The 25,551-nt window shown below is 39.8% G+C and overlaps 1 protein-coding gene across 1 annotated transcript; it reads right to left on the minus strand.

Moving 5' to 3' along the window:
- Window positions 1-1,633: 1,633 nt before the first annotated feature.
- On the minus strand, window positions 1,634-13,150 carry DMC1 (DNA meiotic recombinase 1; the record flags this gene model as incomplete). The annotated part of the gene is made up of 13 exons (XM_082053149.1): window positions 1,634-1,703; window positions 2,382-2,498; window positions 3,044-3,104; window positions 3,944-4,058; window positions 4,158-4,231; window positions 4,939-5,030; window positions 5,692-5,764; window positions 6,994-7,035; window positions 7,916-7,968; window positions 9,042-9,124; window positions 9,424-9,570; window positions 12,426-12,470; window positions 13,094-13,150. The coding sequence occupies 13 exons, from the start codon at window positions 13,148-13,150 to the stop codon at window positions 1,634-1,636; spliced, it is 1,029 nt and encodes a 342-aa protein (XP_081909275.1).
- Between the last annotated feature and the right edge of the window lie 12,401 nt (window positions 13,151-25,551).

The raw sequence follows: 25,551 nt of genomic DNA on the forward strand, positions 1-25,551 counted from the left end.
TAACAGCCCAAAATGAGACACCGATCGTTTACCATTCTAGTTTTGCTTGCTGTATGTATGGGATTTGTCAGAAAGAAAAAAAAGCAATCTTTGTGCTTAAAATATTGGAAGAAACTTGGGCGTTTCTAAGTAGGTGGGAGGGAGCCAAGTGACACGATCAGTGACACTTGGTATGTGGCCGTTAGACATGAGTGCCCGGTGTGCGAGAGACTGGTTAACACATAGAACTAGATGTTACATGAAATAACAATGGCTGATCTGTTCCTGGCTCTCTCAGATCAGCCGACCTCCCAGCCTTTGTCCCTCTAGACTTCACTGTGAAAAATAGCACTTTACCGCAAGAAAAACAGTAAATATAAGAAACCACTCAAGGAAGACAAACAAGGTGAAACCTGGCTACAGTGTCAGGTTTTTCTTGGATGAATTTAGGGTCATTGCTGTCTTTTTACTTTGTGTTATCTAACATGCATTAATCAAAAAGAAAAAAATATCAGGACAAGCTCTCTAACCAGACGCAAAAGTTAGTCCCATACTAATCAGCATTTTTATACAACAGGACAAAGTAAGGCCTTCCCTTAAAGTGTCCAATATATAAATTGTTGTGTTTATTTTTAAAAAAAGCAATTCCACCAGCACTGGAGGTAACATGAACTGAACTGGTGTTTTGTCCCCCAATCCCTAATTTCTTTACTCCTGGCTTCACCTTCTCCCCCATCCCCCATGATGTACAACTCTGGCTAGTTTGGAGCAATGCCTGTGCTGTCTGGCCAGACCCTCTCTATCCACTGGGTTTGTTTTCCTATGCTTTTTCATAATAATATTTAATATTCCTACTCCTGTTAGGAGGCTGACAAAGCAATTATGTGAAGTATGTTTCTTTCGAGAACTAGACAAAAGGTTTTAAAATATTGGGTTGCACCCAGTTTATTTCTCTCCTAAAAGACCAGTGAGATTATTGAGAGCAGGGTTTGATTCAAAGCAGCCAAACACAAGCAGAGTGCTGTTCTATTTCATAATCTTTATTTTTGACTTTAATAAGAACAGTTTTAAAACATTCTCTTCAGAAAGTAGAAAATGCTAAATAAAAGTACAAAAATTAGCTAGTAAAAATAAAAATGCTTGAAAACATATTTGTTAAAATAACTCATACCATCTATGGTACATGAGAGTCCATCCAGTTCTTGGGCTGTTCCTCCTGCCACTGTCTTTTCCCATCACTGTCAATTTTATAACTGAGGTTATTCCATTTCTGTTCCATTTTTCACTATTAAATTCTACCACATTGACCTTCTCTTTGAAAGAAACTAAAAAAGAGTGTATTAACCGCATATGAAGGACAGCTTTGATTTTCACAAAATACACAAAAAGGATTATTTGAACAATTCACAAGCTTATTTCTTAAATCTTTGTCTGCTGGAAGTCCGATTGAAAAATTAAGACCCTAAATGAACCAAGTTCTATTCAGATCAATATAACTGAACTGTACAAAGTTCATCCCAATGTACTCCCGAAATATCTCAAATGTTTCACAAAAGGCAGAAATGCAGCCAGGCAGTCAGTGACCTTGCACAAACAAATCTTCATCCCAGCTGCCCAGGTGGTTTTCAGCTGTACATTTACATTGGTTTTCTGCCTATTCTTTGGCATCCCCAATCCCTCCAGCAGTTATTGCAAACGTGGCTTCGTTTTCAGGCATCTCAGGGCTGTGAAAAAAATAAAGGAAACAAAGAACTTGTGGGTTTGCCCATGTTAATTGCAGTTGAGAAGCAGTCCTCAAAATGTTGTAAATGTAAGCAACCTGGAATACTTCAGTATCTTTATGTGCAAACTGTAGAATGTTACAATATTATCAAGATCAGAAAATGTAAATCCACCTCTTGGAAGATGACAAACACAAGGGAGGGGAATGGAGAAGGTGCAGGAAAGGGAGAGATTCTATCCATGCAAATTCTCATTTCAGTTTCTTAGTTCCTGACCAGAAACACTGGTCTCTCCATGCAGTTCCACTAGTACTATTTTTAATTACTTGAGTCTGCCACAACTTTCTAGGTAAACTGATACTAATTGTGTCAGCAAAATTTAGTAATTTAACAGCTCTGCAATTTTCTTGCCAAGTGACCACCAGTCTTAACAAACTACGTGATGCTCTTCTTTAAGAGATGCGCGTCTAATAGGATTTATGATGAAAGATTATGTAACTTAACTTTAAGTCCATTAATTCATTTGTCCTTTCAGATCTTCTCTCAATTTACCATTCAGAAATGTGGTTAGTTTGAAACTTTGAATTGGCTGTCAAGCCATTAAGTTTCAGTACCACGAACTTCACTGCTCGATGGTTGCTCATATCACAGCTTCTTTCCTGTGAAGGAAAACTGATTTACCTGTCGTATATCTTCGCAATACGCAGCTCCCCTCTCCCTTTCCTCAAACTAATTCTGGTAGTTGAAGCATGAGCAAGGATGTGGCCCCCAATAGGCTTTTTTGGGTCCGCCTGAAAGCTAAATTAGCAAGAAAACTGTGGATGATACACTGCACAAATTCCGTAGGTTAATACTGTGTTTTATTTTCAGATGAAGCATATTGAACACAGTGATGAATAATAAATAGGTAAATATATCAAAAAGGGACTTTAACACACTTGCCTCAAGACAGGATGTTCAAATGCTCAGTGCTGTCTTAATTTTCCTTTCATTAAATTCAAGAGGTTCAAGAAATACACAACTCAAACTACTCATAGATAAGCTACTCCAGAAGAAAATGGGGTGATTTTTCAATGCTTTTTATGGCTTGTTTGCTTCATTCAAGTCACAGTGAAAGAAGCCATCATGCCAGGCAGCAGGTAAATATAAAAAAACTCATTACAAACACTGAAACATATAGGTGTCATCCATTAATGATCCATCATACTGGAGAGACCAATGACCCATCCAAACCTCCATTTCAGTGCCTCTTTCTCCACACAATCTCAGTTCTCATCTCTGTTACATCAGTAATACAAAAGAGAAGAAACTTGAAATAAAGAGAAAGCTAAAAGGTATCTTACGTCATAGTGGCTCCTGGATCAGCAGTCATCTGGTTGGTCACAAACACAGCCACATTATATTCTGCAATACAATGCAAAGAAGGTGGACTATATCCAATTAGAGTTCCAAAATATTCTCCCATCAATGGTAAAAGCAAGGCTGCTGCTGCTGAAGCACTTCAAATTTCAAATAAAAGAGAAGCAAATATTCTTTATGTCTCATGGCTGGAGTTAGTCAGGAGACAGCCTAAATTTGCTCCTGTGTGAGTTCAACTGTAATACTTATGTGAAAAATGTGCACTTTTCAGAATTTCACTGAACAAGTCTTTCTTAGTTCCCATCTCTGTTGGCTCCCTGCCCTCAGCCCCCTCTACCTCCCTTTTTCTGTACCTCTTTTTTCTTTTATTTTCTTAATTTACTGCATGACAAAACATTTTCTCATTGATCATCAATATTTCTGAGACATTCCAAAGAGGAGGGACCCTGTTCATCCTGTCATCATCCCTCAGACCATTGCAAAGCACTAGGGCACGGCTTTCCTATCTCTCTGTGCCTTCATCCTTTTTTTCTGTTCTTCATGTTTTTTGGTTATTTAGACTGTCAAAATCTAGGGAAGACAATTTCTCTTACTGGATATTTGCCCAGTTCTACAATCTGTTCTCTCATTTAGAACTTCTCTTAATGGTATTTCTAGGAAAACTCTAAATGTTGAATAGTTCTAAAGAATCCTTAATGTGTCATCCTGTAATAATACATCAGTTTGATCTTTTTGTTAACTGACAAATACGTAAAGTGAGGAAAGATTCCTGGGCCAATGCCTGATTGATAATACTCTCGGACTCCCAGGTGGTCATGCAACCAACAGCTACTGTTTCAGTAACTCTAGTCCATGTTTTCCAAATTTTGCAATGCCTCCCTTACCTTCTGATATTTTTTGGAGCCTTGACAGCATCTGAGCCAGTTTCTGTTGTCGTTCAGCCAACTCTCCACGACCACTGAAATCCACACGGAAAAGTGCCATTATGGAGTCAATGATCTGCATTGTAATTATGCTAGGTAAGTAAATATAGTGAAAGAAAATAGGAAAACGTATTCTGAAAGAGGTAAGCACACAAAAAAAAAGTTAGTCTTGTACCAGTAGCTTGAAGATACCAGCTTCCTCATGGAACTTGGCTGCTACATAGTCAAGCAATTCCATCTGGTGTTCACCTGGTGGGATGTACAGTTGCCAAAATAAATTAGGACCAGAAAGAGCTTTGCAGCAGCAGAAGCCTAACATATAAAATCCCACTTTAAACATTGCACTGTTTGTATTTTCATTTCCAGCAGTTTTAGATCCAGTGTCCAACAACAAGCTACCCCTACAATAACCAGCAGTGCTTGTGCTTCTGCAGGTTCCAGTTTCCACTCACTCAGCTAACACAACTTCTTTGTGAAAAGCTGCACAACAAACCTATGCATGAAGACAATTTTTTTGTTGTGTTAAGAACTGAAAAGCATTATAAACATTTGAATTTAATGTTGAATTGTGCACAGAAATTGTATTAATCATATTATTCATGTTCATACTGTACTCTCAAAATAAAAGTCCCATTTAAAACTTCCTTGAAGTTTTAATGCAGTATCTTGTGACAGAGTGAGAATTTCTCAACAGCATTTATAGAATTAGCTTACATTCAGGCTACATTAATTGGTGCTTCTCTTACTAAGATGCTATGCTGATGCTCATCAGATACATGGCAAAGTTCACTTAATGTTGCATCAAACCGCAAAACTTGATTGTTTATGTAGTTCAGCAGAGCTGGAATACTTACACTGTCTGCTCAGTGTACAACATCAAAACCAGATAAGCTCACAACTTCTTTTATTAGAGAAAAAAAACACAGATATCATGCCACTTGCAATAATGGTCTTACTAGTATATGCACGTGCATACAGCACGTTGTCAAGTACTGCGTCGTGGTCAACGTTGAAGCGATCAGCGATGTCACGGAGACGATCTGGTCGGCTGACATTAGTGAAAGTTAAGGATTTCTCTTTGTACAAACCATGCTCTGAAAATAATAAAACTCCACTCCAAAATAGAACTATGGCGAAACAAAGAAGAGCATTTATTTTTATCCTAGAGAAGACTGACTTTTTCTCTTCATGCTGTCCCACATACCCTAAAGATAGTTTAGAGCTCGTGATGATCATTGTTTTGTGTTTAGGGTTTGAGGCGGGTGGGGGGCTGACAGATGGATCTCTGCACTCTAGCAATTTAGCTGTGAGCAAAACCTATTTATACGCAGTCTACCACAGATATAAAGTGTTAAAAATAGTGTTTAGTACTTAGATGAATTTTTCTTGAAGCAAATGGAAAAGCTTCTATCACCTGTATCATTACCAATAAAGTATATTAGATCTCAAAATACCCAAACCAAAACAACACAACAACAAAATGTTAAAATAAAATCCTAACTCCCTTTTTTTCCAGGTTGGATTACATCAAATGACAGAGAAAAAAGTCACTGCCTGTGGGCCACTACACACTGTGCTCTCCAGACTTTCTGTGTCTGTCATAATGTTTTACATGTATGAAGCTCTCTGGAGCCTCCTACTTGCTTATAACAAAATGAACTGTCTTTCCAGTTCACCATACCTGTAGCTTTCAAGAGTCCAAAAGATACAAAGTGTTTTCAGTATCAATGAAGATAATCTTTCCACCTGTGTAGCCGTTTGATCCTGGAAGCTGAGCTGTCACTACAGTGAGTCATAGAAGATCAAAACGAGAAAGTGGGCAAAATATTTTCTTACTCCCTCTATTATTACTTTTTAATAAAATACAACTGCTTTTCCATATCACAAAGAACCACCAGTTTTAATCAATGTGGTAATCATGAGTATCTCAAGGGTTACTACAGCTTGATCAGAAACTCAAGCCACTTTTCTTGATTGGAGATCAGATCAGGTTTAACTAATGGTGTCAAAATTGTGCCTTACTCAGTACCATCACTAAATCTGTATATTTTGTATTGAAAATAGGTGAGGATATTATTGATAAATTCTTACACACAAAGCATCATATTAATCCTCTGCCAAATTAATGGTACTGCTTTAGTAGGGTTGGTTTTTTTTCAGCTGTAACTCATATGATCAAAAATTCTCTGGATATAAATTTTTCCTGGTATGCAAATAGTTACTGATTGGGGGATTAGTCTCTTAGGAATGAAAGAGCTAAAATACTCAATTTGTTCAGTTGCAATCATGCATGCAAAAGGGTATGACTCTGCTGACCAGTCGACTGTACTAAACGGAAAAGGCCATATTTTTCCAGAAGGTGCCATAATTCCCTTTATAATATAGGGTTCATTTAAGGGAATGTTTGCCTATCCAGTGTCTGGTAACTATATTCCAGCAGCATTAGTAGTTGCATTAGTTATTATTTACTACTATTTACACATGGAGATATATGGTTGGGAAATCAGAGTCCTGCTGTATTGGGCACTGCCCAAATACGGTGACTGCCAAAATCTCTGTTTATCCAGTTCCTGTTAGTCAGTCACATCCTTTTAGTGTCCCTTCAGAAAGTCACATTCAGCAAAACCTCTTGAAACCAGGAAATTAAAAGACTCATTAAGAAAGAATCTTGCCTTTGCGCTTTTCTGAGCAATGGCCCTGTCCACCTGTAACCCATATTTGTGCTCTGCTTTTCCAGACAGTGTGTTTCACTGGTTTCTCCAAGATAATCTGTTACCTTCTCTCTCCTTGTGGCAAAACTTAGGTTGATGCGAGCAGTATTAAAACCTAATCATTTCTATGATTTCTCTATTCAAACACTGTTTATGGAGGCAAGAATCACCAAGGCCTGTTTCACTGTATTTCTACAGATAAAATATTCTGACTTGTCACTTATGTGTTTAATTCTGATATAATTGTAACAAATGGATTCACTGAGAAGAAACAGCTCTGTTTTAAGTTCATGCACCTACCACAAAGGGTGTGAGATATCTGGGTTTTGCCTGTCCGAAACTCTGTTAAATAAAGAAAAGAAAGGTCAGGGTTTATTTTTCTGTGTTTTTCCAGATTCAGGAGTTACTGCAGTTAGAAACACTCTTACAAAATTCACCTCTATCTCTACCTTTTAAAATAATTTAGCTGCAGTTTATAAATCATATTCGGTGAAGTAGAAATGTGCTACATGAAAAGCAAAATCCAAAAGGCTTTCATTTGATCATGCTTGACTGCTAAGGTCATTTATTTTCTGACTAGAACATAAAACCACATGACACCTGTGAAAAAGTATGAACTGAGGGAAGGGGAAGAAAGAAATGGTTGGTTCCACTGACCTGCCCCAGTATTATTTTCAATAAATGATCAAGGAGAAGCATATGAATTTATTAATTTCATATCAAATCATGTCAGTCTCCAGTATACCTTTTCTAAAGGGAAGAGTACTGTGTTTTGTGAGCTGTTGTTGAAGTGTTAACCACTAACAGATCAGGTTTACCATAACAGTAGCTTAATTGTGATTTCAAAGTCTTATATGAAATGCAGTGTATCCTAAGTGTGCATAAATAAAATATATTTTGTGGCAATTTTGTTACTGGAAAGGAACACAGATTACATCAGCAAAATCATTCCTGTGTGACACGTTAGTATTAATAATGCAATTTTGTACTGAACCTGTATGCCCCAAGTCTAATGATTACTCAGCTCAAACTTAGACTGCAAGTAAATGAAGGGGGAAAATGGGAAAACATTAAGAGAAGTGAATTCTTCTTACGCTCATGCAGGTATTCATCTTTATGACTACAACATGATAATTTTAGTTATCCATCTTGATTTAAATCTAAATCTAAATCAAGTTGCAATTCTTTATTCAGTAATAGTCATTTAATGTGATTGTCTCACCTCCAAAGGCCTCAGTGATTGCCATGCTCTCAATACCACCACCCAGAAGTTTACTGGAGAAAGGGAGAGGATTATGATATAGCTAAACCCACAAAATCACAAGAGGAAAGTAAAAAGGATAAGTTTTTGCTACTTTAAGAAAAGTTATTCCTGCCCCAAAGCCCCTCACTTGATGCATTAAGTGCAGGGCACTAAATGATCACTGATTCATCAAGAATTAACTGTATCTTAACCTTCCTTTCTGTGTGCAAGATCTATAGAAATTATTACAAGAGAGAAAGAGAAATCGGGAAAAAGAGAGAAAGAAGGAAAAAGAGAGAAAGCGGGAAAGAGAGGGAGACAGGGAAAGGGAAAGGGAAAGGGAAGGGAAAAGGGAAAAGGAAGGGAAGGGAAAAGGGAAGGGAAAAGGGAAGGGAAAAGGGAAGGGAAAAGGAAAGGAAAAGGAAAGGAAAGGGGAAAGGAAAGGGGAAAGGAAAGGGGAAAGGAAAGGGGAAGGGAAGGAAGGAATGGAAGGAAGGAAGGAAGGGAGGAAGGAAGGGAGGGAGGAAGGGAGGGAGGGAGGGAGGGAGGAAGGAAGGAAGGAAGGAAGGAAGGAAGGAAGGAAGGAAGGAAGGAAGGAAGGAAGGAAGGAAGGAAGGAAGGAAGGAAGGAAGGAAGGAAGGAAGGAAGGAAGGAAGGAAGGAAGGAAGGAAGGAAGGAAGGAAGGAAGGAAGGAAGGAAGGAAGGAAGGAAGGAAGGAAGGAAGGAAGGAAGGAGGAAATACCATTGAAAATATAACAGTCCATAAAAATATCTCAAGGGAGATCCTGAAGACTTATAATTTTGAACTGAAACCTGCAGGTTGTTTTGACTAGGTGTAAAAATGCTGATACATTCAGGATTTTTGGATGCAAACTCTGTTGATTTATGCTGACTGTACAAAGTCCAGTTTCCTCTCAAAAAAGGGGGTTGATTTTGTTGCTTACTGATGCAGGTATCTTTGAGCCAGCACTAGTTCCAAATGCATGGTAAGCTGTGTTATAGCTGGATATTTATTCCTTCATATTTTTGTGTCTCATTAAAGACAATAAATATGATTATTGGAACAATTTGGACTAAGGAAGTATTTAAGTAGACATGAACTTACTCAAATTCCTGGCTGCCAGTAGTAATGTGAAAGACCATCTTCCGTTTTTCACTGTACTCAAAGGCGGTCAGGAAGCCTGGTTCCTACGGCAGGCCAAAGAGAACATGAGAGGTTGATTTTAGCTTTAATCTGAAGGTAAAGTGCAATATTCCACCTAAATAATTTTTCTCCACTCTAGCCACTTTTACACAGGTGGGGTATGAAAGGCACCACAGCATTTGTCTGGTTGTTGCAGAGTATAAAGTACTATCCTTTTAGAGTAATAAGCAGAATAATTTTCAAAATTATCTTGGTGATGTGGTGAAAAAAATCTGTAAAATGTTGCATGGCATCTTGGAGAGGCCAGAATAAGTTTAAACTGTCAGGAAAGTGATTGACTTACAATAAGCTTGTTTGCAGCTTCTTTAATCTTGTCCACTTTGGCTTCTGAAAGCCCTTTTACATTGCACAGTGCCCGTCTGGTGGTCATCTGGATTCCTTTGATCGTGCAGATCCCAACTGACTTCAGTTTTTTAATATCTGCTACGTTCTGTGAAGAAAGATCTCTTCTGTGAGAACTTGTGACAGTTAACAACTAGAAGGCGAAGTAAACGTTTGAAACATATTTTATTATACATTCATATGCATGTGTATTTTCGCCAAGAAACAAGCAGATGTACAGTAAACTCTTTGTTATGTAGTTTGTGACACCAACAACAGAAAATTTGAGTTAACATTGGTGTGAGGGACCATGGTGCAGAGACTGGATCCTGGTGCTTTTGAGAGGAAGGTGTCTTGGGTCCAGTTGTATTTACTTGTCCCTGCTTAGTGTCAATGTTTGTAGATCCAAGCTGGTAGTAAAGAAACAGTACAGATTATTTCAGATACTGTGGAGCCCGGCCTAGTAAACCACACAGCACTGAAGCCCTCCTTGGTCCCTTAGCACAGATAATCTGATCATGGATAATTGGGAGCTGACTCTAACAGCTGTGCTGTTTCTGCTTGCTCACAGTGTGTCCAGTTTAAAACACACGTATCTTCCAGATTTGACCAACTCTTTGGGCTGGAATTAATTTACTGTTTTTTTCATAAATTGGGTACAGCATGACTTCAATCAGGGCTCTGTGGACACATTTGCCTCTTCTCACCTCATTTGATGATTCTGACATCACTGGAAACTTAAAGGCAAGCAACAGATTACTCACAAGAAAATATACCATGTGAAAGCTTTGGGATAATACTTCAATTTACCAATTCCAGCCAAGTTTTTTTCCTTGAAAAAAACTATGAACTAGATGTATCATCTATTCATCTAGAGTGTGTGGGTGCATAAGACATAAGATTGGAGCAAGGCTGTGTTAGAAATTAGTCATGTTCATTGGAAAGCTTACTTCTCATCCTGTGATGTGTTTTTTGATTATTACATCAATAGAGACGGATGAGGTAAAATCGGTCACGAATAAAAATTGCTCTGACACCCAAAAGAATATCATAACCATATAAAAAGGATTGAGCTTTTTTTTTACTGTGTTTTTCTATTAAGACAACACACTACTGCTGCAAAGATTATTTTTCTGGACCAAAATTTTAAATGCATTACCCTGCTTTTGCATTTCTTCTGTCTTTCTTGTCACATCAAACTTAAGGCAGTTCTGCATTACAAGTCTCTGTGTGGTAGGCCTGGTTATAGTTCTTGTTCTTTCTCTCACAGATATACCTTTCACCAACAGCTTATGTACCCACCAAGGTTTTAGGATATTCTCCTCCTTAGTCTATAGTTCAATGCTACACATTGTTCAGCTGTACTCCTGGGTAACATACTGACACACCTGCCCCCTTACACCAGCACCTTCGTCCTGATCCTCTGACTCATGCTGCAGCCCTGTCCCAGTTGTGGGCCGCTGAGGTGGAAAAGAAAGCAGACTGAGAATTTACAAAGCAAAAAAACCCTAAACCACATTTGTTGCAATCATATTCGGACTAATTGATTAACTAATCCACTTCACAGGGTGGCTGCAAAAGCAGATTGCCAGAAGAAGAGATAGCATGCTCCACAGGCAGGAATACTCAGCAAAGGCTGCGGGGTCACAGCACCTCAATTCCTACCTTTTGAACATCAAACCACAGCCTGGGTTGTGCTAATCTGACTCTCTTTGTGGCCACACTATCAGATCTAGTAAATATTTTTCTCTCCTAGGGAAAAAAATTCTAAACCCACAAAAAATATTTGTTTAAGCAAATGAATTTAACAGATATGGGTCATCATATGTTCATGCAAACATTTTAACCGGCACAGCTGAGAACAAAAACTTCCCCTGGGGTGTAGGAATAACCACTTGGAAGGAAGAAGAAAAAGGAAAGAAACTCTTATTAAGCTAGAAGAACAGCCCAAGTCATTATTCTTTATTTTCAAGATGTTTCATACCTTAGTATCATTCTCTGCATACCATGCCTCATTTAATATTGACAGGCTAATACAGCTCCTTTCCAGCTCAGGAGGTCAGCCTGGTCAGCCTCTTTGGTCAACTTGTTGAATTTTTAACACAGGAATTTGTGTATTATTCATGTGTCGCCCCATAGTTAGAGTTCCCAACCTCATTATCCATCTTCGTAACTCTCTTTAAAACCATCAGTGAATTGCCAATAAAAAAAGTTGACAACAATTACACCGTTGACATGCTGAGCCCAGTAACTATAGGGCTGACTAACACCATCTTGTTGTGTCTGTATCTTCCCATCCATATCTGTCTGTAGTCATTTATATTAAAGTTAAATCTTACAATACTTCAGGCAAACCTAACTTTTTATTATGCTTCTATGACACTGGATGTAATAGATTTCCAACCCATGAGCCAATTTCCTGGATAAACATATAATAATAGTAATTCAAATAAATAGGCGATGTTTATGTGATAATAATAACAATTATAGGAATTCATATTTGATTAAGAAAACTAACCACTTTTTTTCTCTAGCTACTAATATTTTCTTCACTCCCACTTTCCCCCCTTCACCAGCGTGCTGACAATAATATAGCAACAATTGTCACAGTGTAATTTCACAGGCACCAAAAATGCAGGAGTAATTACAAAGATTGGCAGGAACAGGAAGGAATCTATCACACAGTTTTCAAATAAATTAGCAACTAGCTGGTTTTTCAAGAGTGCTGGGTGCTAAATACTTTGAATGTATTGCCACTTTATTTAGGAATCTGGTGGGAATGAGATTTTCTGAAAACCTGTCTTATCACCACAGGCAAAATTTGTCTTTACATGACTGATGTAGAATTTATTGCACGGAGGAATTTCAGTTATTTGTATCAATGTGCATACGCTTTTGGAGAAGTAACCTTACACTAGCTTTATGTAGACAATTATTTGTGGTTAAGCCATTGGTAATACTTACAATTCCATGCTTCTGCAGCAGGTCAATATCCTGAAAAAAAGATTCCTAAAAAAATAGCAGAAAAAAAAAGGTTTTTGCTTTTTCTTCTAATTATATCCGCCTCATTATGTGTCTGTTTCAAATTCATAAACATTTAAATTATTTTCCCTAATAATCCATAACTTGTCGGACTACCCAAATAAGCAAAGCCACAGGAAGCCAAGAAGGCCTACACATTTCCTGTCACTTTCTTCATAAACTGTATATTCACAGGCAAGCAATCCTATACTGTGCTAATAAAACTTGTGTTATGATAATCATAATCTTGATTCTTTCTGCCACAGTTCCTCAGCCTTTTCAAGCTGATGACCATTAATTGGAAGCATAAAATTAATCAATAGTTCCCTTGCATTTAATGTAGAAGTGTAAAATATAAAGAAATAATGATAATCTCATTGAAAACTGAGCATAGCTTTTGAAAGGTTAATGAAGAGTACTTGAAGAGCAAGGTTGTACAGGCATTAGGAGAATGAGATTTTCTTGGTATTAGACTGGGACAAAATTTTAAATGCACTGAACTCCCTGATCATCATTGGGGACCTCCTGTCTCTTCTTGGATTTCATAATACTATCAAAATACCTTCAAACAGCATTTGCTGCACGTATTTTACAAAGAACCATAAGTTTACCTCATCATCTTGGTATCCTGGTTCTTCTTGGACTACTTGATCATCCATGGCCTTCATCGTGAAAGAGCAGGCAATAAAGTATTGATCACTACTGGGAAATGCAAACAAAGATAGTATTGGGGTGGCAATAAATGAATAAATGACTGTAAAAGGACTTTTAAGAAGTCCTTGAACTACAGAACCTTCTCAGTATGCCATTACATATGCATTTAAGCTTAGATTCCGCTTCCAACTTTTTGTTATCAGACCTACCAGACCAAAAGGAGAAAATCTGTTGCATTATTCTTGGACAAACCAGTTTGGCTAGAAAGGGTTTAACAGGTACTAGGAAAAGAGGTCTCATTCCCTTGGAAGAATCTTGGGTCAAAGTGTGGGTTTGGAAGTGGGAACATTTTAATTTTCTCATTAGTGGAATTTGGTAAGAAAGTGAAAGGCAGTCTGTATTTTTATAACAAAAGTCAGCAAAGTTGCAGACAGAATGGGTAATGGAAAGGCAACATCTCAGCTTCCCCATCTTTGAGTGACAGAAATCCCAAAGAATGGTGCTATGAGCAGGCTGCAACTCCCTAGTCACATACCTTGAGACCAGACTGTAAAGCTGTATTTGTTTTCAAGTTCGTGCTGGAGTCCAGAATACCTAATAAATGCTGAAAATGTGCAAGTAACACCTGTAAGAAGTATGCTTGCATGAAAAGAATAAAAGAAGGGTGATGAAAATCTGAGGCTTTTATTATGCAAAGACACAAAGAGAGCTTATTTCATGTTTTTTCACTGTTAACTTGCAGTACTTTTGGAGTGAAAATACGATGCAGTCACTTCTGTTAGCATTTAGTGGAAATACTCCTATAAAGTAAATACGATCCAGTCACTTCTGTTAGCATTTAATGGAAATACTCCTATAAAGTCAGTTGTTTCTGATAGTGCCAGCATATATTTCATTTCTATTTCAAAACCCTGGCAGTTATGGAATGAGAAACTATGCCTTCACATCATGCTTTATATCAATCAGAAAAATAATTACAGTAAAATATTAATTAAAAAATACTTGAAGAGATTTAAAAAAAACCCTTCACTTCAAATACTGAATGAAGAAAAGCAATGCTGATTAGGGGCCTAGAGCACCTTTCTTACGAAAAGAAACGGAGACAGCTGGGTCTCTTCAGCCCAGAGAAGAAAAGGCTGAGAGGGGATCTCATCAATGTTTATAAATATCTCAAGGGTGGGTGTCAAGAGGATGGGACCAGACTCCTTTCAGTGGTGGCCAATGATAGGATGAGGGGCAACAGGCACAGACTGAAGCACAGGAGGTTCCATCTGAATATGAGGAAAAACTTTGAGGGTGCCAGAGCGCTGGAACAGGCTGCCCAGAGAGGCTGTGGAGTCTCCTGCTCTGGAGACATTCAAAACCCACCTGGACACATTCCTGTGCGATCTGATCTGGGTGAACCTGCTTTAGCAGATGGGTTGGACTATATGATCTCCAGAGGTCCCTTCTAACCATTCAGTGATTCTGTAATGCAAAAGGCATTACAATTGTATCATGATCCCCTACTCCATTAAAAATATCCTCCTGAAATGCACATAATCCTGCACTCCAAGCACAGCTGAACAGGTTTTGGGATTGCTCTCCTACTCTCCATCCTTAGGCAACTGGCATCTCACAGCAGAAAAATGAGGCAGACCCAGACCTGTGCCTTCCCATGGGCTAGGAGGTAAAACTGAGAAATCGTAACACACCCTACTAAAAGCTTTAGGGTTGAAAAAAATCCTCTGGCTTAGTGGAGAGTCTTCCTGCTACCGGTGTGTTGGAGCGCCGGAGACCCAGAGGATTCGAGCCACCAGTGCCTGCAATGAACCAGATAAAAGGGTGAAAGTCTGAGACAACACAGCAAATCCACGAAGAAACAAGATCTTTGTGAGGAAACCCAAACACTTTTGTGTCATCTCGGGTTCCCTGGCCCTGCCGTTACCGCCCTGGGAGCCACTTGTTAGGGTAGGTGAGCCAGGTCTGTGTGCTGCGCTCCTGCCAACAGACACTGGCTATTGTGACAGGGTTTAACAAGCGGGTTTTAACTGACAGAAACATGGCAGCTGGCTTGACTGAGCCGAGTCTGCGCCCCGCATTAGGGCAGGAGGCAACCTGGCCTGCCCCGAGGTGGTGTAATTTCACAGTAAATGACTAATCGTGTATCAGCACATAGATTTATTTGGCTTTTCCTTGCCAGCTGCCTTTTCAGAAGATGGGAATTTCTGTTCCCAAAGGGTGAGGCGCTGCAGAATTTCGCACACACGCACACGCGGTGGAGCACCAAAAAACTCCCTGTCAAAATCACAACAATAATTAAAACGCTTTCTTAGGAAAAGAAACGCAGCTCATCCCCTGGCACCTCCGGGAGCGCGGGGCTGTCAGGGGTTACAGCACGCCAGCGTGTGAGGATCTGAGCTCGCCACACCAGCCCGGCTGCGGTGCCCGCCCGGCCGCCTCCCGCTGAGGAAACAGACCCGGCGCCTTTCCCGCCGCACCAGGGAGCCGGGGGGGGGGTGAGGGGGGGCGCTGCCCTCCCGCCAAAACAAGGCGGCCGTTGCTGCCCGCCCGCCCGCGCTGCCGCCGCAGGGAGGAACGGGGGCACCCCCTTTCCCTCACAGTTGAATTATCGTCCTCAATCCTTTTATCTTCTCAGATTTATCAACCACTATATTTGCCACCTCTAAGGAGTGTTATTACCCTTATTTTACAGCTGGCTTAATTAAAAACACAGAGAGGTGGTGTTTTGGAGGGTGTTCAGTTCAACAGGGCTCAGCCTTATTTTTTTGGGGTGCCACACACGTGTCTTCCTAAACAAGGCACGCAGCGTTTTTGGACGGGATGGCCAAAACCTGTCAGAGCACATCTGCTTCCAAAATCTGGATGAGAAGCGACTTGCCTGAAGTCACAGGACAAGAAAATGAGGCTGAGTCATACACATGACTTAATCTGCCATTTTAAAAGGATGGAAAAGGTGCTTTTTAGGATACGAACACTTCTACAAGTCTCCAGTGTTCTTGGAGGGAGTATTTGGAAAGCAACCACCCATTTTAGCTCTCCTCCAGTAGCACAGTTGGTACAGGCCTGTATATTAAATAAAGGGGATGTGGGTGCCCCCCTGGCTGCCTCTTGGCAGTGGGGCCCTGCTGGGTGACCGCGTTTCAAATGGCTGTGGGGATGGGAACAGCATCTCAGCGTCTTCCAAAGTGCTTGTGAAAACTCGCCCACGGGAGGCTGAGAATGCACATGGGTGCTAAGTTGGGAAACCACCCAACAAAACCAAGAGCCCCTAAGCACCAGCAGCACACTGCAGGAGGGCTCACAGGTCCCTATTCAAGACATCAAGCCATTTAGGTAAGTACCTAAAGCCTAACTCTAGGTGCCCAAGGCTTTGTCTATACAGAGAAACTGGCTGGCACTGCTTTTGAAAACTGCATTATTCCGCGAGAGCTGTTCCAGAAGAGCACTTAGGCAGACAGTTCTTTAAAGATGAATTCCTTCACTAAGTATGCTTTTATTCCAGAACAGAATGCACGTGCAGAGAGTGATCCTTGTGGTGCTGCTGTATGGCTCTGCAGTGGCTAATGCTGCTGTAGACAACCTTCCCTCCATTAGTCTTCTAGTTCATAAAGTAGTTCTCAGAGGGGTCAATGAATACACAGAACCTGAAGATAATTTCCCACCCCAAAGTGCCACTTTGGGTGATAAAATACATTCTACATCTTCAAAATGTGCATGCAGCTTGCAGCTGGTGTTGTGCAAATAACCCAACATACCCCATCGTATTACACACCAGCCAAGTGAGTTGAGGCATCCTGGAGTCTGCTCCTGCCCTCTCACAGGTTTTGCTGCTGACCAGTGCGCCTCTGCCTGCGGGTGAGGTGCTGGCAATGAGACACACCACTGTGATCTGCATTTCCTCTCATTTGAGATCTTACACCAGTTCAGAAAATATAAGAACCAAGTCAAACCACTGTCATAAAATACTAAGTATCCAGCTGATTTTTTTATCCTCACAAACCATTTTTATCTGTGGTTGCAGCAGGGAAATCATGTAGGGTTTTTTTTGGTTGGTTGGATTTGATTCAGATTTATGTGGATCAAATGGACTAGTGTAAAATATACAAACTAATGCCTTCTCTGAACTTTGGAGTCGGCAGTTTGCCTGTTCTTAATCAGGGCAGAATAATCTGATATTTGGCCTTCCAGAATATAACGCATGAAGATTCAGCCTGGGATATGAGTGTACATTCATGTCTGAACTGTTTTGGAAGAATGGTGCCTTCTGGTTTCCATAGGGATGCATTTCACATGGCAATCCAAGTACAAGTATTAACAAGGTAAAAACTTTCTTACGTCTCCTGCACCAAAGCAATATACAGAGTAGAAGTCCAGCACTGCTTTGGAAGTTATGTTAGCTATTACCTCCCCCAAATTACCCAAACCCACAGATAGTGATAACGTTCCATTGACGTCTCACTTCAGCTACTCCCTTAGTCACATCAGAATTAATGATCACTGCTTCCAAAACAAAATCTGACTAAAACCCTTCTATGAGCAAGTACCAAGAAAGCAGATTCTGCCTTCATCAGTCTCAGGGAAAGGCCGTGCTGCTTTTATGTGCCCCATGGAATTTGTACTAAATGCACACACACATCGCAGCTCACTCCTCTTTCTCCACGCCTGAAAGCTCTTCTGAAAGCCACTGCTAGCTAATGGGTTATGCCTCTAGCAAAAGAAAAGAACAGCAGGATCGGACTCAGGTTATCGGAACGCAGGAGGATGAATTTGTACTTAAGGAATTCTTGCTTATCTTTCTGCCACTTCTGCTCCAAATCCCTCATTTATCCACAGTGTCTCTGGCACACTTCTTTGAATGCTGTGTCCATCTTGTGAATATGCCTGAAACTGTCTGCATGTATGGGAGCAGACTCTCAGTTTGACATAAAGGAAACAGCCTTGCCTATGTTTTCCTTTTCTTTGGTTAGAAAAGCTGTAGGTGTACAGTGAGTCTCAGGATACGACTGGCAAAACATCAGACCAGCCAAGCTTCATAGTTCAGACTGGAGTAACAAGAGGGCTACGTTTTAAAAATGGAATTACTGGAAGGAATATAGATGGTACTGTGAGACTGAGTGATGTCTATGTCCCAGTCTCGAGATCCTTAGGCAAGGCCTTGACAAAATACTCAATACTTTGCTGTTGGGAGTGATCCTGCATTAAAAAGACACAGATTTTGCCACTTCTAATTTACCTTGAGTTAATCATTAAGGATGTGGCTGGTCAGGCACTAGGGCTAGGCCTGAGTGGAATAGGAGCAAGGCCAGGCTCATATATTCCCTCTGCTTTCTCCTCTTGCAACTCTCAGAGTTGGCCAGAGCTTTGGTCTGAGCCAGCAGGGTGTTATGCTCTCCCTGATCTAAATGGATTTTCATTTCTCTTATGTGTATTCACTCCGGGCTCATCTGAACAGTAAAGAAGATGGGTACAGGCAGCTGGGGGATAAAGCAGAGAGACAGGGAAAGACTAAGGACTGCCTCGGGAAGGTGTCAGATCACCTCCAACACCAATGGACTCCCACCATTCCTGGAGCCAGAGGGATTTCTCTGGGACTGAATGCAAAAACAGGAGGTAGAAATTGCATGGCAGCAGCTGTACACATTCGTGCATGAGACAGGAAAAGAGAAAAAAGCAATGGGGATTATTGATTTAGAAGCAAACCGAGGCAGAAAACTTGATTTAACCACAATAACTTACCAGAAAGGGTGTTAAAACAAGAAAATTGCTCATGGATGGATCTGCTGTGCTGCAGAACACAGGACTGTCTGTGTATTCTTCACATCAAAGAAATTCTGACTCCTACTACAAACAAGCCAGAAGTACTGCAAATATTGTCTTAACTGTTATGTCCGAAAGAGTCAATGCTTTCTAATTTATTCACACACCAGCACTGAAAATTAATCTGAAACAGACACAAAGCAAAGCCGCTTTACCCACAGAACATAGGAAAGCAGAGTTTTCAGTGTTGCAGCTAAAAAAGGATAATTAATGGAATTTGTTTTTCTTTTTTTTCCTCCCCCTCTAATACATTCCAGCTCACAGAAGCTGAGTGCGTCTGTTGTCAAGCAGGTTGAATAATGACTTCAAGTACTCTGCTCTGTTTTATACTCAGGACAACATTTTCATTGGCATGCTTCAGAAAGAAGAGTATATGTAAAGTGCAGCTAGTAGAAAATTTTTAATTTCTAGGTCACCAGAATTCACTGGTCACATCAAAGAACAGCATTTTACAAGAAAAACATTTTTAAATTTACACTTGGAAGAGGTTCAGCACTGGTATTCGAGACATTTCTGCCTTAAAAAAACCTCAAACTTTGAAGAACCCCTACTTGAAAAATTAATAATTTTCACAGCATTTCCATGTACCTTATGAGTTTGGAAAAGTTAAGGCTTTCTAGCTCAGTTGGTAGCAACTTTTCTTTTAAACCAGCCATGCTGCAGAAATGAACATGCTCTTCTTTAGGCTGTTTTTCTACTCTTGGCTTTGCCTATTGCTTCTGCAAGTGAGTTTGTATATAAACCACAGAAAAACAAAACAAAACAATCTTACTCCATTTGTATTCTGTTTGTTTGCCAGGCTAGTGGCCAGAAGAGATCATGAGCAGTTTCTTTTCCAAACCGTAAAACTTGGATAGGCACCAACTGCATAATCATAGAGTTATTTTCACTTTAGGATAATTTTTAGAGCTCTCAGGAGTTGTAATTAACTTTAAAATACTGTGTTTGCTTGATTTTGCTACACATAGAGCCTATATTATCAGTAATGGTCTGGCTAATAATTTTCTTAAACCTTGCAGCTTTAAACTTCAGAGATTCATTAACCTGATTATTATTGTTTTATCCTTTGTTCCCCTTTCCTTGGATTATCCTGGTTTCTTTACCAGCCTTACTGGCAGTGTGTCTATTGCTTAAACATTTCCTCTGTCCATATCTGAAGAAATCTTTTAATGTCTCCTCCTCAACCTTTTTTGGCCGAATCAGTGATTAAAAGTGACATACCAGTGTATCTGAAACTCAGTACAGGTGCACAATTCCCACTGGGTTCAATATATCCCAGTACTTCCTACTGCAGTCGTCCTGTTTTGTCTGTGGTTTGTCCCCACTGTTATTTTCCCACTGGATTATTAAGGCAGTAGTTCCTATTTTAACGGCCAGGCAATCCAAGACAGAGGAATAGATCAGTTTCTGAGACCAAATTTCACACATGGCCTCTGTTCTTAGGGTGATGAGTATGAGACGAGTAGAAAACCACGTAACACTCAAATCTTTGATTTCAAAATAGTATTCAGTAACTGCAGCCATGAGATGTCCCTAACTGACCAGCCACTGTTCCCCACCCCCAGCTGTCACAGTGCTAACGCAGCAAAAGCAAACTGCAATAAGAAGCTGAGGAGACTAACAACCATCTTTCATCCCAGGCATTTGTAAGGAGTGACTGAGTGTCTTTGAAGGAACTCTCTCTAAACTAAAAGCATCAGTGAATCAGCTCAAGAGTCTGAACTATCTGGGTGGAGGACTTTTCTGGGTGTTGCTTCAGGAGGAATGAACGTATATTTAATAGGGAAAAAAAAATACAGGGAAGGAAACTCCAGGCACAGCCAGAATAAGTATGCAGTATATGGTTTGTCATGAACACTATATTAAAGCTCCTAAACAGCAACTACTAAAGGAAGCCTGTTGAGGAGCACACATTGATATAGACTTCAGAACTGTCATAATTATGAGATTAAGAATATATACAAAGCACTAAGGTTTGGAAGCTGTACTTGTCAATAGTTTAACACAACAGAAGTTGCTTAAACTCTCTTAGAGGACCTGATTCCAGAGAAAAGATCAAAGTCCTCTCACCCATTCTTCTCAGGAAGACAAGAGGTTTTAATGGGGGATGGGGAAGGGACCTTACTGGCTTAAGAGACAGAATCTGGAGAAAAACCGACAAAAACATTAAGAAGTGCAAAGCAGTCCTACTTACACACTCCCTTTCCAAGAGCAACTGCCCTTAAAAATCTTTTCTGTATTGCAGGGCATACATGGATGCCAAGAAGATCAGCCATGGCAGTGGGAGAGAGAAAAATTCACTCAATGTTTCACATCATCTTCCATCCTTTTCCAAACACTGCATCACCTCTCTAGGATGAGGTGCTATTTTTAGTCTTCTAGTTTTAAGGATATGTTGAGACTGCTTCCAAACACGTTCATTCTTATCCTTTTCAAGCTTTGCATCTTGAGTCTGGAGGTCTTAAATATTAAACATTAGCAGTCTGATTCCCCTTGCCTACCACGTGTCACTGAATCCGCTACCTTACCTAAGGAAGTATTTGCACTAATTAGACTCACACAAGAGGATACACAAGCAGCTCTGATGGGTTCCAGCTGTCTAGGGGTGACAAATATATACACATATATGTACACACACTCTCCTGCTTCTGGTATGGGAAGCACATATTACAGCATAGCAAAGGCCTTCAGAACAATGAGTCTGCAAAGTGTTCATAAAATAAACAATATTTTACCATTTCTTCCCCATTCTATACCTGGAAAAGTCAGTGTTTTATATTTTACCCGTTTGGACTTGGAAAACTTTGCTTGTTTGATGAAGCTTGTACTTGCAAGAAGCTTGTCCATGTTTCAGTTCCTTCAAGTAAAATTAAAGGAAAAAAAAATTTTGAGTATTTTACCATGCTGGTAGGATTAATGTCATAATTTTCCTGTATTCTCTTTAAAAACTCTTGCCCATACACAAGTGAAATGTAGCTGTTTCTAGAACAAAATGCAGCAGCCACTAGTGTTAGCAGCACCACATAGCAGTCATGGGAAAAGGAATAAAAGCATCCTCTCCTGCTGAAATGGCAGGAAATATTTCAGGGTGATAGAAGGCCATTATAGGCTTGCAAAATAACTATGACACCAGGGTAATGACCTTATATGGTAAAAAGTAACTGATGGAACTGTTCCATAAATGCCCAGCCAAGTCAGCTGTCTCTAACAGAAGCAAGTGTGGAAGATTCCTTCCCTTCAAGATTTATTGACTCCATAAATTGCTTTAACAAAATAAATGAAGCACAACACACTCATATGTGTTTCAACACACAGATCTGGGTAATAAATGGCACTAACATCTCATGGTTACTGTTGTTTCTCTAAGCCAGTTTTATAAGCAAACTAAACTCTCCCAAATATCCACTTCCTGCATAATTGCACAGTGAAATATTTTTCCCCTTGCCACTCCACAGTGACAAAGCAGCACTGGTGAGGGGTCATCTTCTAACACTCTGTAATGGCAAGACCCTTGAGGTAGTGAGACAAACTGATGTGCTGGCAGTGTGGCAGTATCACTTTTATGATATTTAAATATAAGCAAAGACATGGATTCCAAAGAATAAAAGTGATCTTGAGCCTGGCATGGTTGCTCTAATAGTGTACATTAAAAGAAAAAAATACACCAAACTCAATTTATCTTTGTCAAGAGAAACAGAAGTTGTTGTCTCTACTTGTTGACAGATGTGACAGCACAAACTTTAATTACAAAAATAGTAGAAATCAGCAAGATGCAAGCTGAGTAAATTGTGTCTTATGCTGAGAGAAGTAAAAGTCCTCTGCAATACAAGTAAATACAAAAGAAAATGCTTGATATAACTAATTTCAGATTTTAAGGAGAATAACTTGCTCTCCTGCCAGCTTGTTTTCCAGGACTTTAGATTTTAGCAGCACAGGCAGACATTATGACTGATCACTTATTTCTTTTCCCTTTCTTCAATGTACAGTACAGGAAAAAACCCACAAAGTGTATAACAATACACACATTGTTCTTAACTTTGATTTAAGAACAATATAATTCAATTTATTTCCAAACCATTTGTAGATAAATAAATTACTATCATTACCAACTTTGAATGTTCTCACTGGCCTCTGTCTCCCAGCCTCCTATTCCACGCAGCCTCTGTGTACATTTACTACTACCATTCCTTCCACCGTTCATACTTTTTTCCATGCTACTTTGCCCAAATACCCTTCTCTTGCTTTTTTCTTCTGCTTTACTTCGTTTGTTCTCTATGCTTAGAACTTTGCCTTTCTTTGTATGACAAATAACCATCTTTTCCTTTCTGCTAAAATACTAACAAAAATATGTCTAGAACCCAAATGAATTAGACATTTCAAAGTAATTTGCTGCACTGTATCGAAGTACAGAGGTAATGCTTTGCATTAGTCCATCATCCAGGTCATTCAGCTCCCAAGATTTCAAAACAGGAATTCAATCAGAGGCTCAGAATTAAACAGCCAAAGCTTAAATGCCAGGCATCTGCCATTCCCATTTACTGCTAAGTAAATGCTTAGAATGGAACATTTTGGAAAATGTCACTACCTGTCTAGCTGACAAAATATCAAATTAGGATATTTGTTTTGGAAACGGCAATCCCCATTGTTTTCACTGGCTTGATTATCCTTATTTGCAGCCTGTCAAGCACTGGCTCACCTGTCCCAGTTTAGATTACACACTTCCCCGTGTTCTACACAAGGCTTGACATACTAACATGATCCCTGACAACAAGTTATCACTACCAGTTGTTTAAACTTGGAACTGAAGTAGCACATCGCTTTGGCAGTAAATGAATGGATGAATTGTGAGAACAGCCTGTCTGCTGACCCATGAAAACAATTTAGCTTTCTTTCAGATTGACAAGATTTAAATCTTCAGAGACTCAGATTTTCATCTGCTTTTGTTTCCAAAATGAAACAAATTATATAGATGTGTGAGCTGGGAACTGTTTTCTAAATATGACACCCCTTCCCTCCCAGTAAGGTTAAAAATACAAGATTCTTCACAGTATTTAAGGACTTGGAGCATAAGTCAAAGTTAAATATAATTTTCCTTGTGCCACATTCTTTACTTACTTCTTTTCTAAAGGAAATGTCTGCTGTATCTTGGCTGGAGAGTACAATATAGACAGCAAATGTTGCCTGTGGAATGATGACCTGCAATGAGCATGAATCCCTAAACAACAAGGGAAGTGTAAAAAAAAATGCTCGTGGGGCATGTGATTGAAATTAGTAAGATCAAACTTAGAAAATGAGAAGAGTCCTGATGACTTCAAGGAAGTATTTCTGAATGGTTAAGGAAAAACTCCTTTTTAGTGTTATCTGACAAATTGATCAAAAAACCCTAAACCAACAAACTTGTCCGTAATAGAAACAAGATGAAGAGGTCAGCAATGGATACTTTTAATTAAAGCCTTAGCTTCTGTGACACATCCACTTGCTGGCTGCACATCTTTGTGAACCTATTTTTATCTTACATTCTTCTACAGAGTGCCTACCAGTCTTCTCTGGACTGCTTGTCATCTTGAAGGAATCTGGGGAAGGGAGGCAGAAAGAAAAACACAGTTCATACGTTTAGAATCCAAGACATGAAACCGAGTTTATGCAGAGAGAGCACCCTCCATACAGCCTCACTTTGCTTGGACATTCAGTGCAAATTCGAAATTAGTATTTTCAGCGTTTTCTTTCCCTTGTGAACTACTGAAGATCCTGCTTTACTGCTGTTGAACACACGGACACCACATCCAGCTATTTATACGACAACTGCTGAGCTATCAAGACCTCCTTCTACCTGGTCCTAGTATGTCTCATATTTGCACCCCTGGCTACTGCAGGGAACAACGCAAAATTAAGACAGGAAAACAAAACAGAACAATCGGATCTTCCATTTTCTGCACTACAGCACCTGGCCTTCATGGGTCTCATGGGAATGGGTTCTAAATCTCCTAGTGTCCCTCAACAGCTTTTACCTCAGGCTAGTTCAGGCCATCGGTGAGCAGTCATCTGAATTCCTCAAAAGCCCAAAAAGCTACTTCATCTGCAGATGAGCTTGTAGCAGACACTCAGCACTGGAAAGCATTTTTTGGGCCACGCAGTCCATTCTCATGCCACTGCAGACACCACATATCTAAAGCTCACAGTATTTTCCATTTTTGCCTTTGGTAAAAGGCCATCCACAGGCATACCTTTCTTACACAAAGAATCAGTATAGAGTAAGACCTGTAGATCAAGGCATCCTGGGGAGAAAAGTGATCACCTGGTTTGGATACAAAACACCTATTTAGATTAGCAGGCAGGGAAAACTGCTTACAACGGTGTTCTTACAACTCTCCTCTCCCTTTGGTGACAGCAAATTGTTCATTTGAATTTTTCTGGTTCCAACTGAGAATAACCCCAGTTAATGTAGCTTCTTGGGTTGGTAGTGTGCCAAAGTGGAGAGAAGGAAGGAACAGTGAAAGAACATGGAAGAGAAAAAAAGATACTTAGCACTTTTCTCCTGTCTTCATAGTGTGCCAACACACCAAGCTTCACATTTTCTCATGATGCAGTTATCACT

Source organism: Streptopelia decaocto (genome assembly GCF_964273445.1).
Source record: "Streptopelia decaocto genome assembly, chromosome: 1".
Lineage (NCBI taxonomy): Eukaryota > Metazoa > Chordata > Aves > Columbiformes > Columbidae > Streptopelia > Streptopelia decaocto.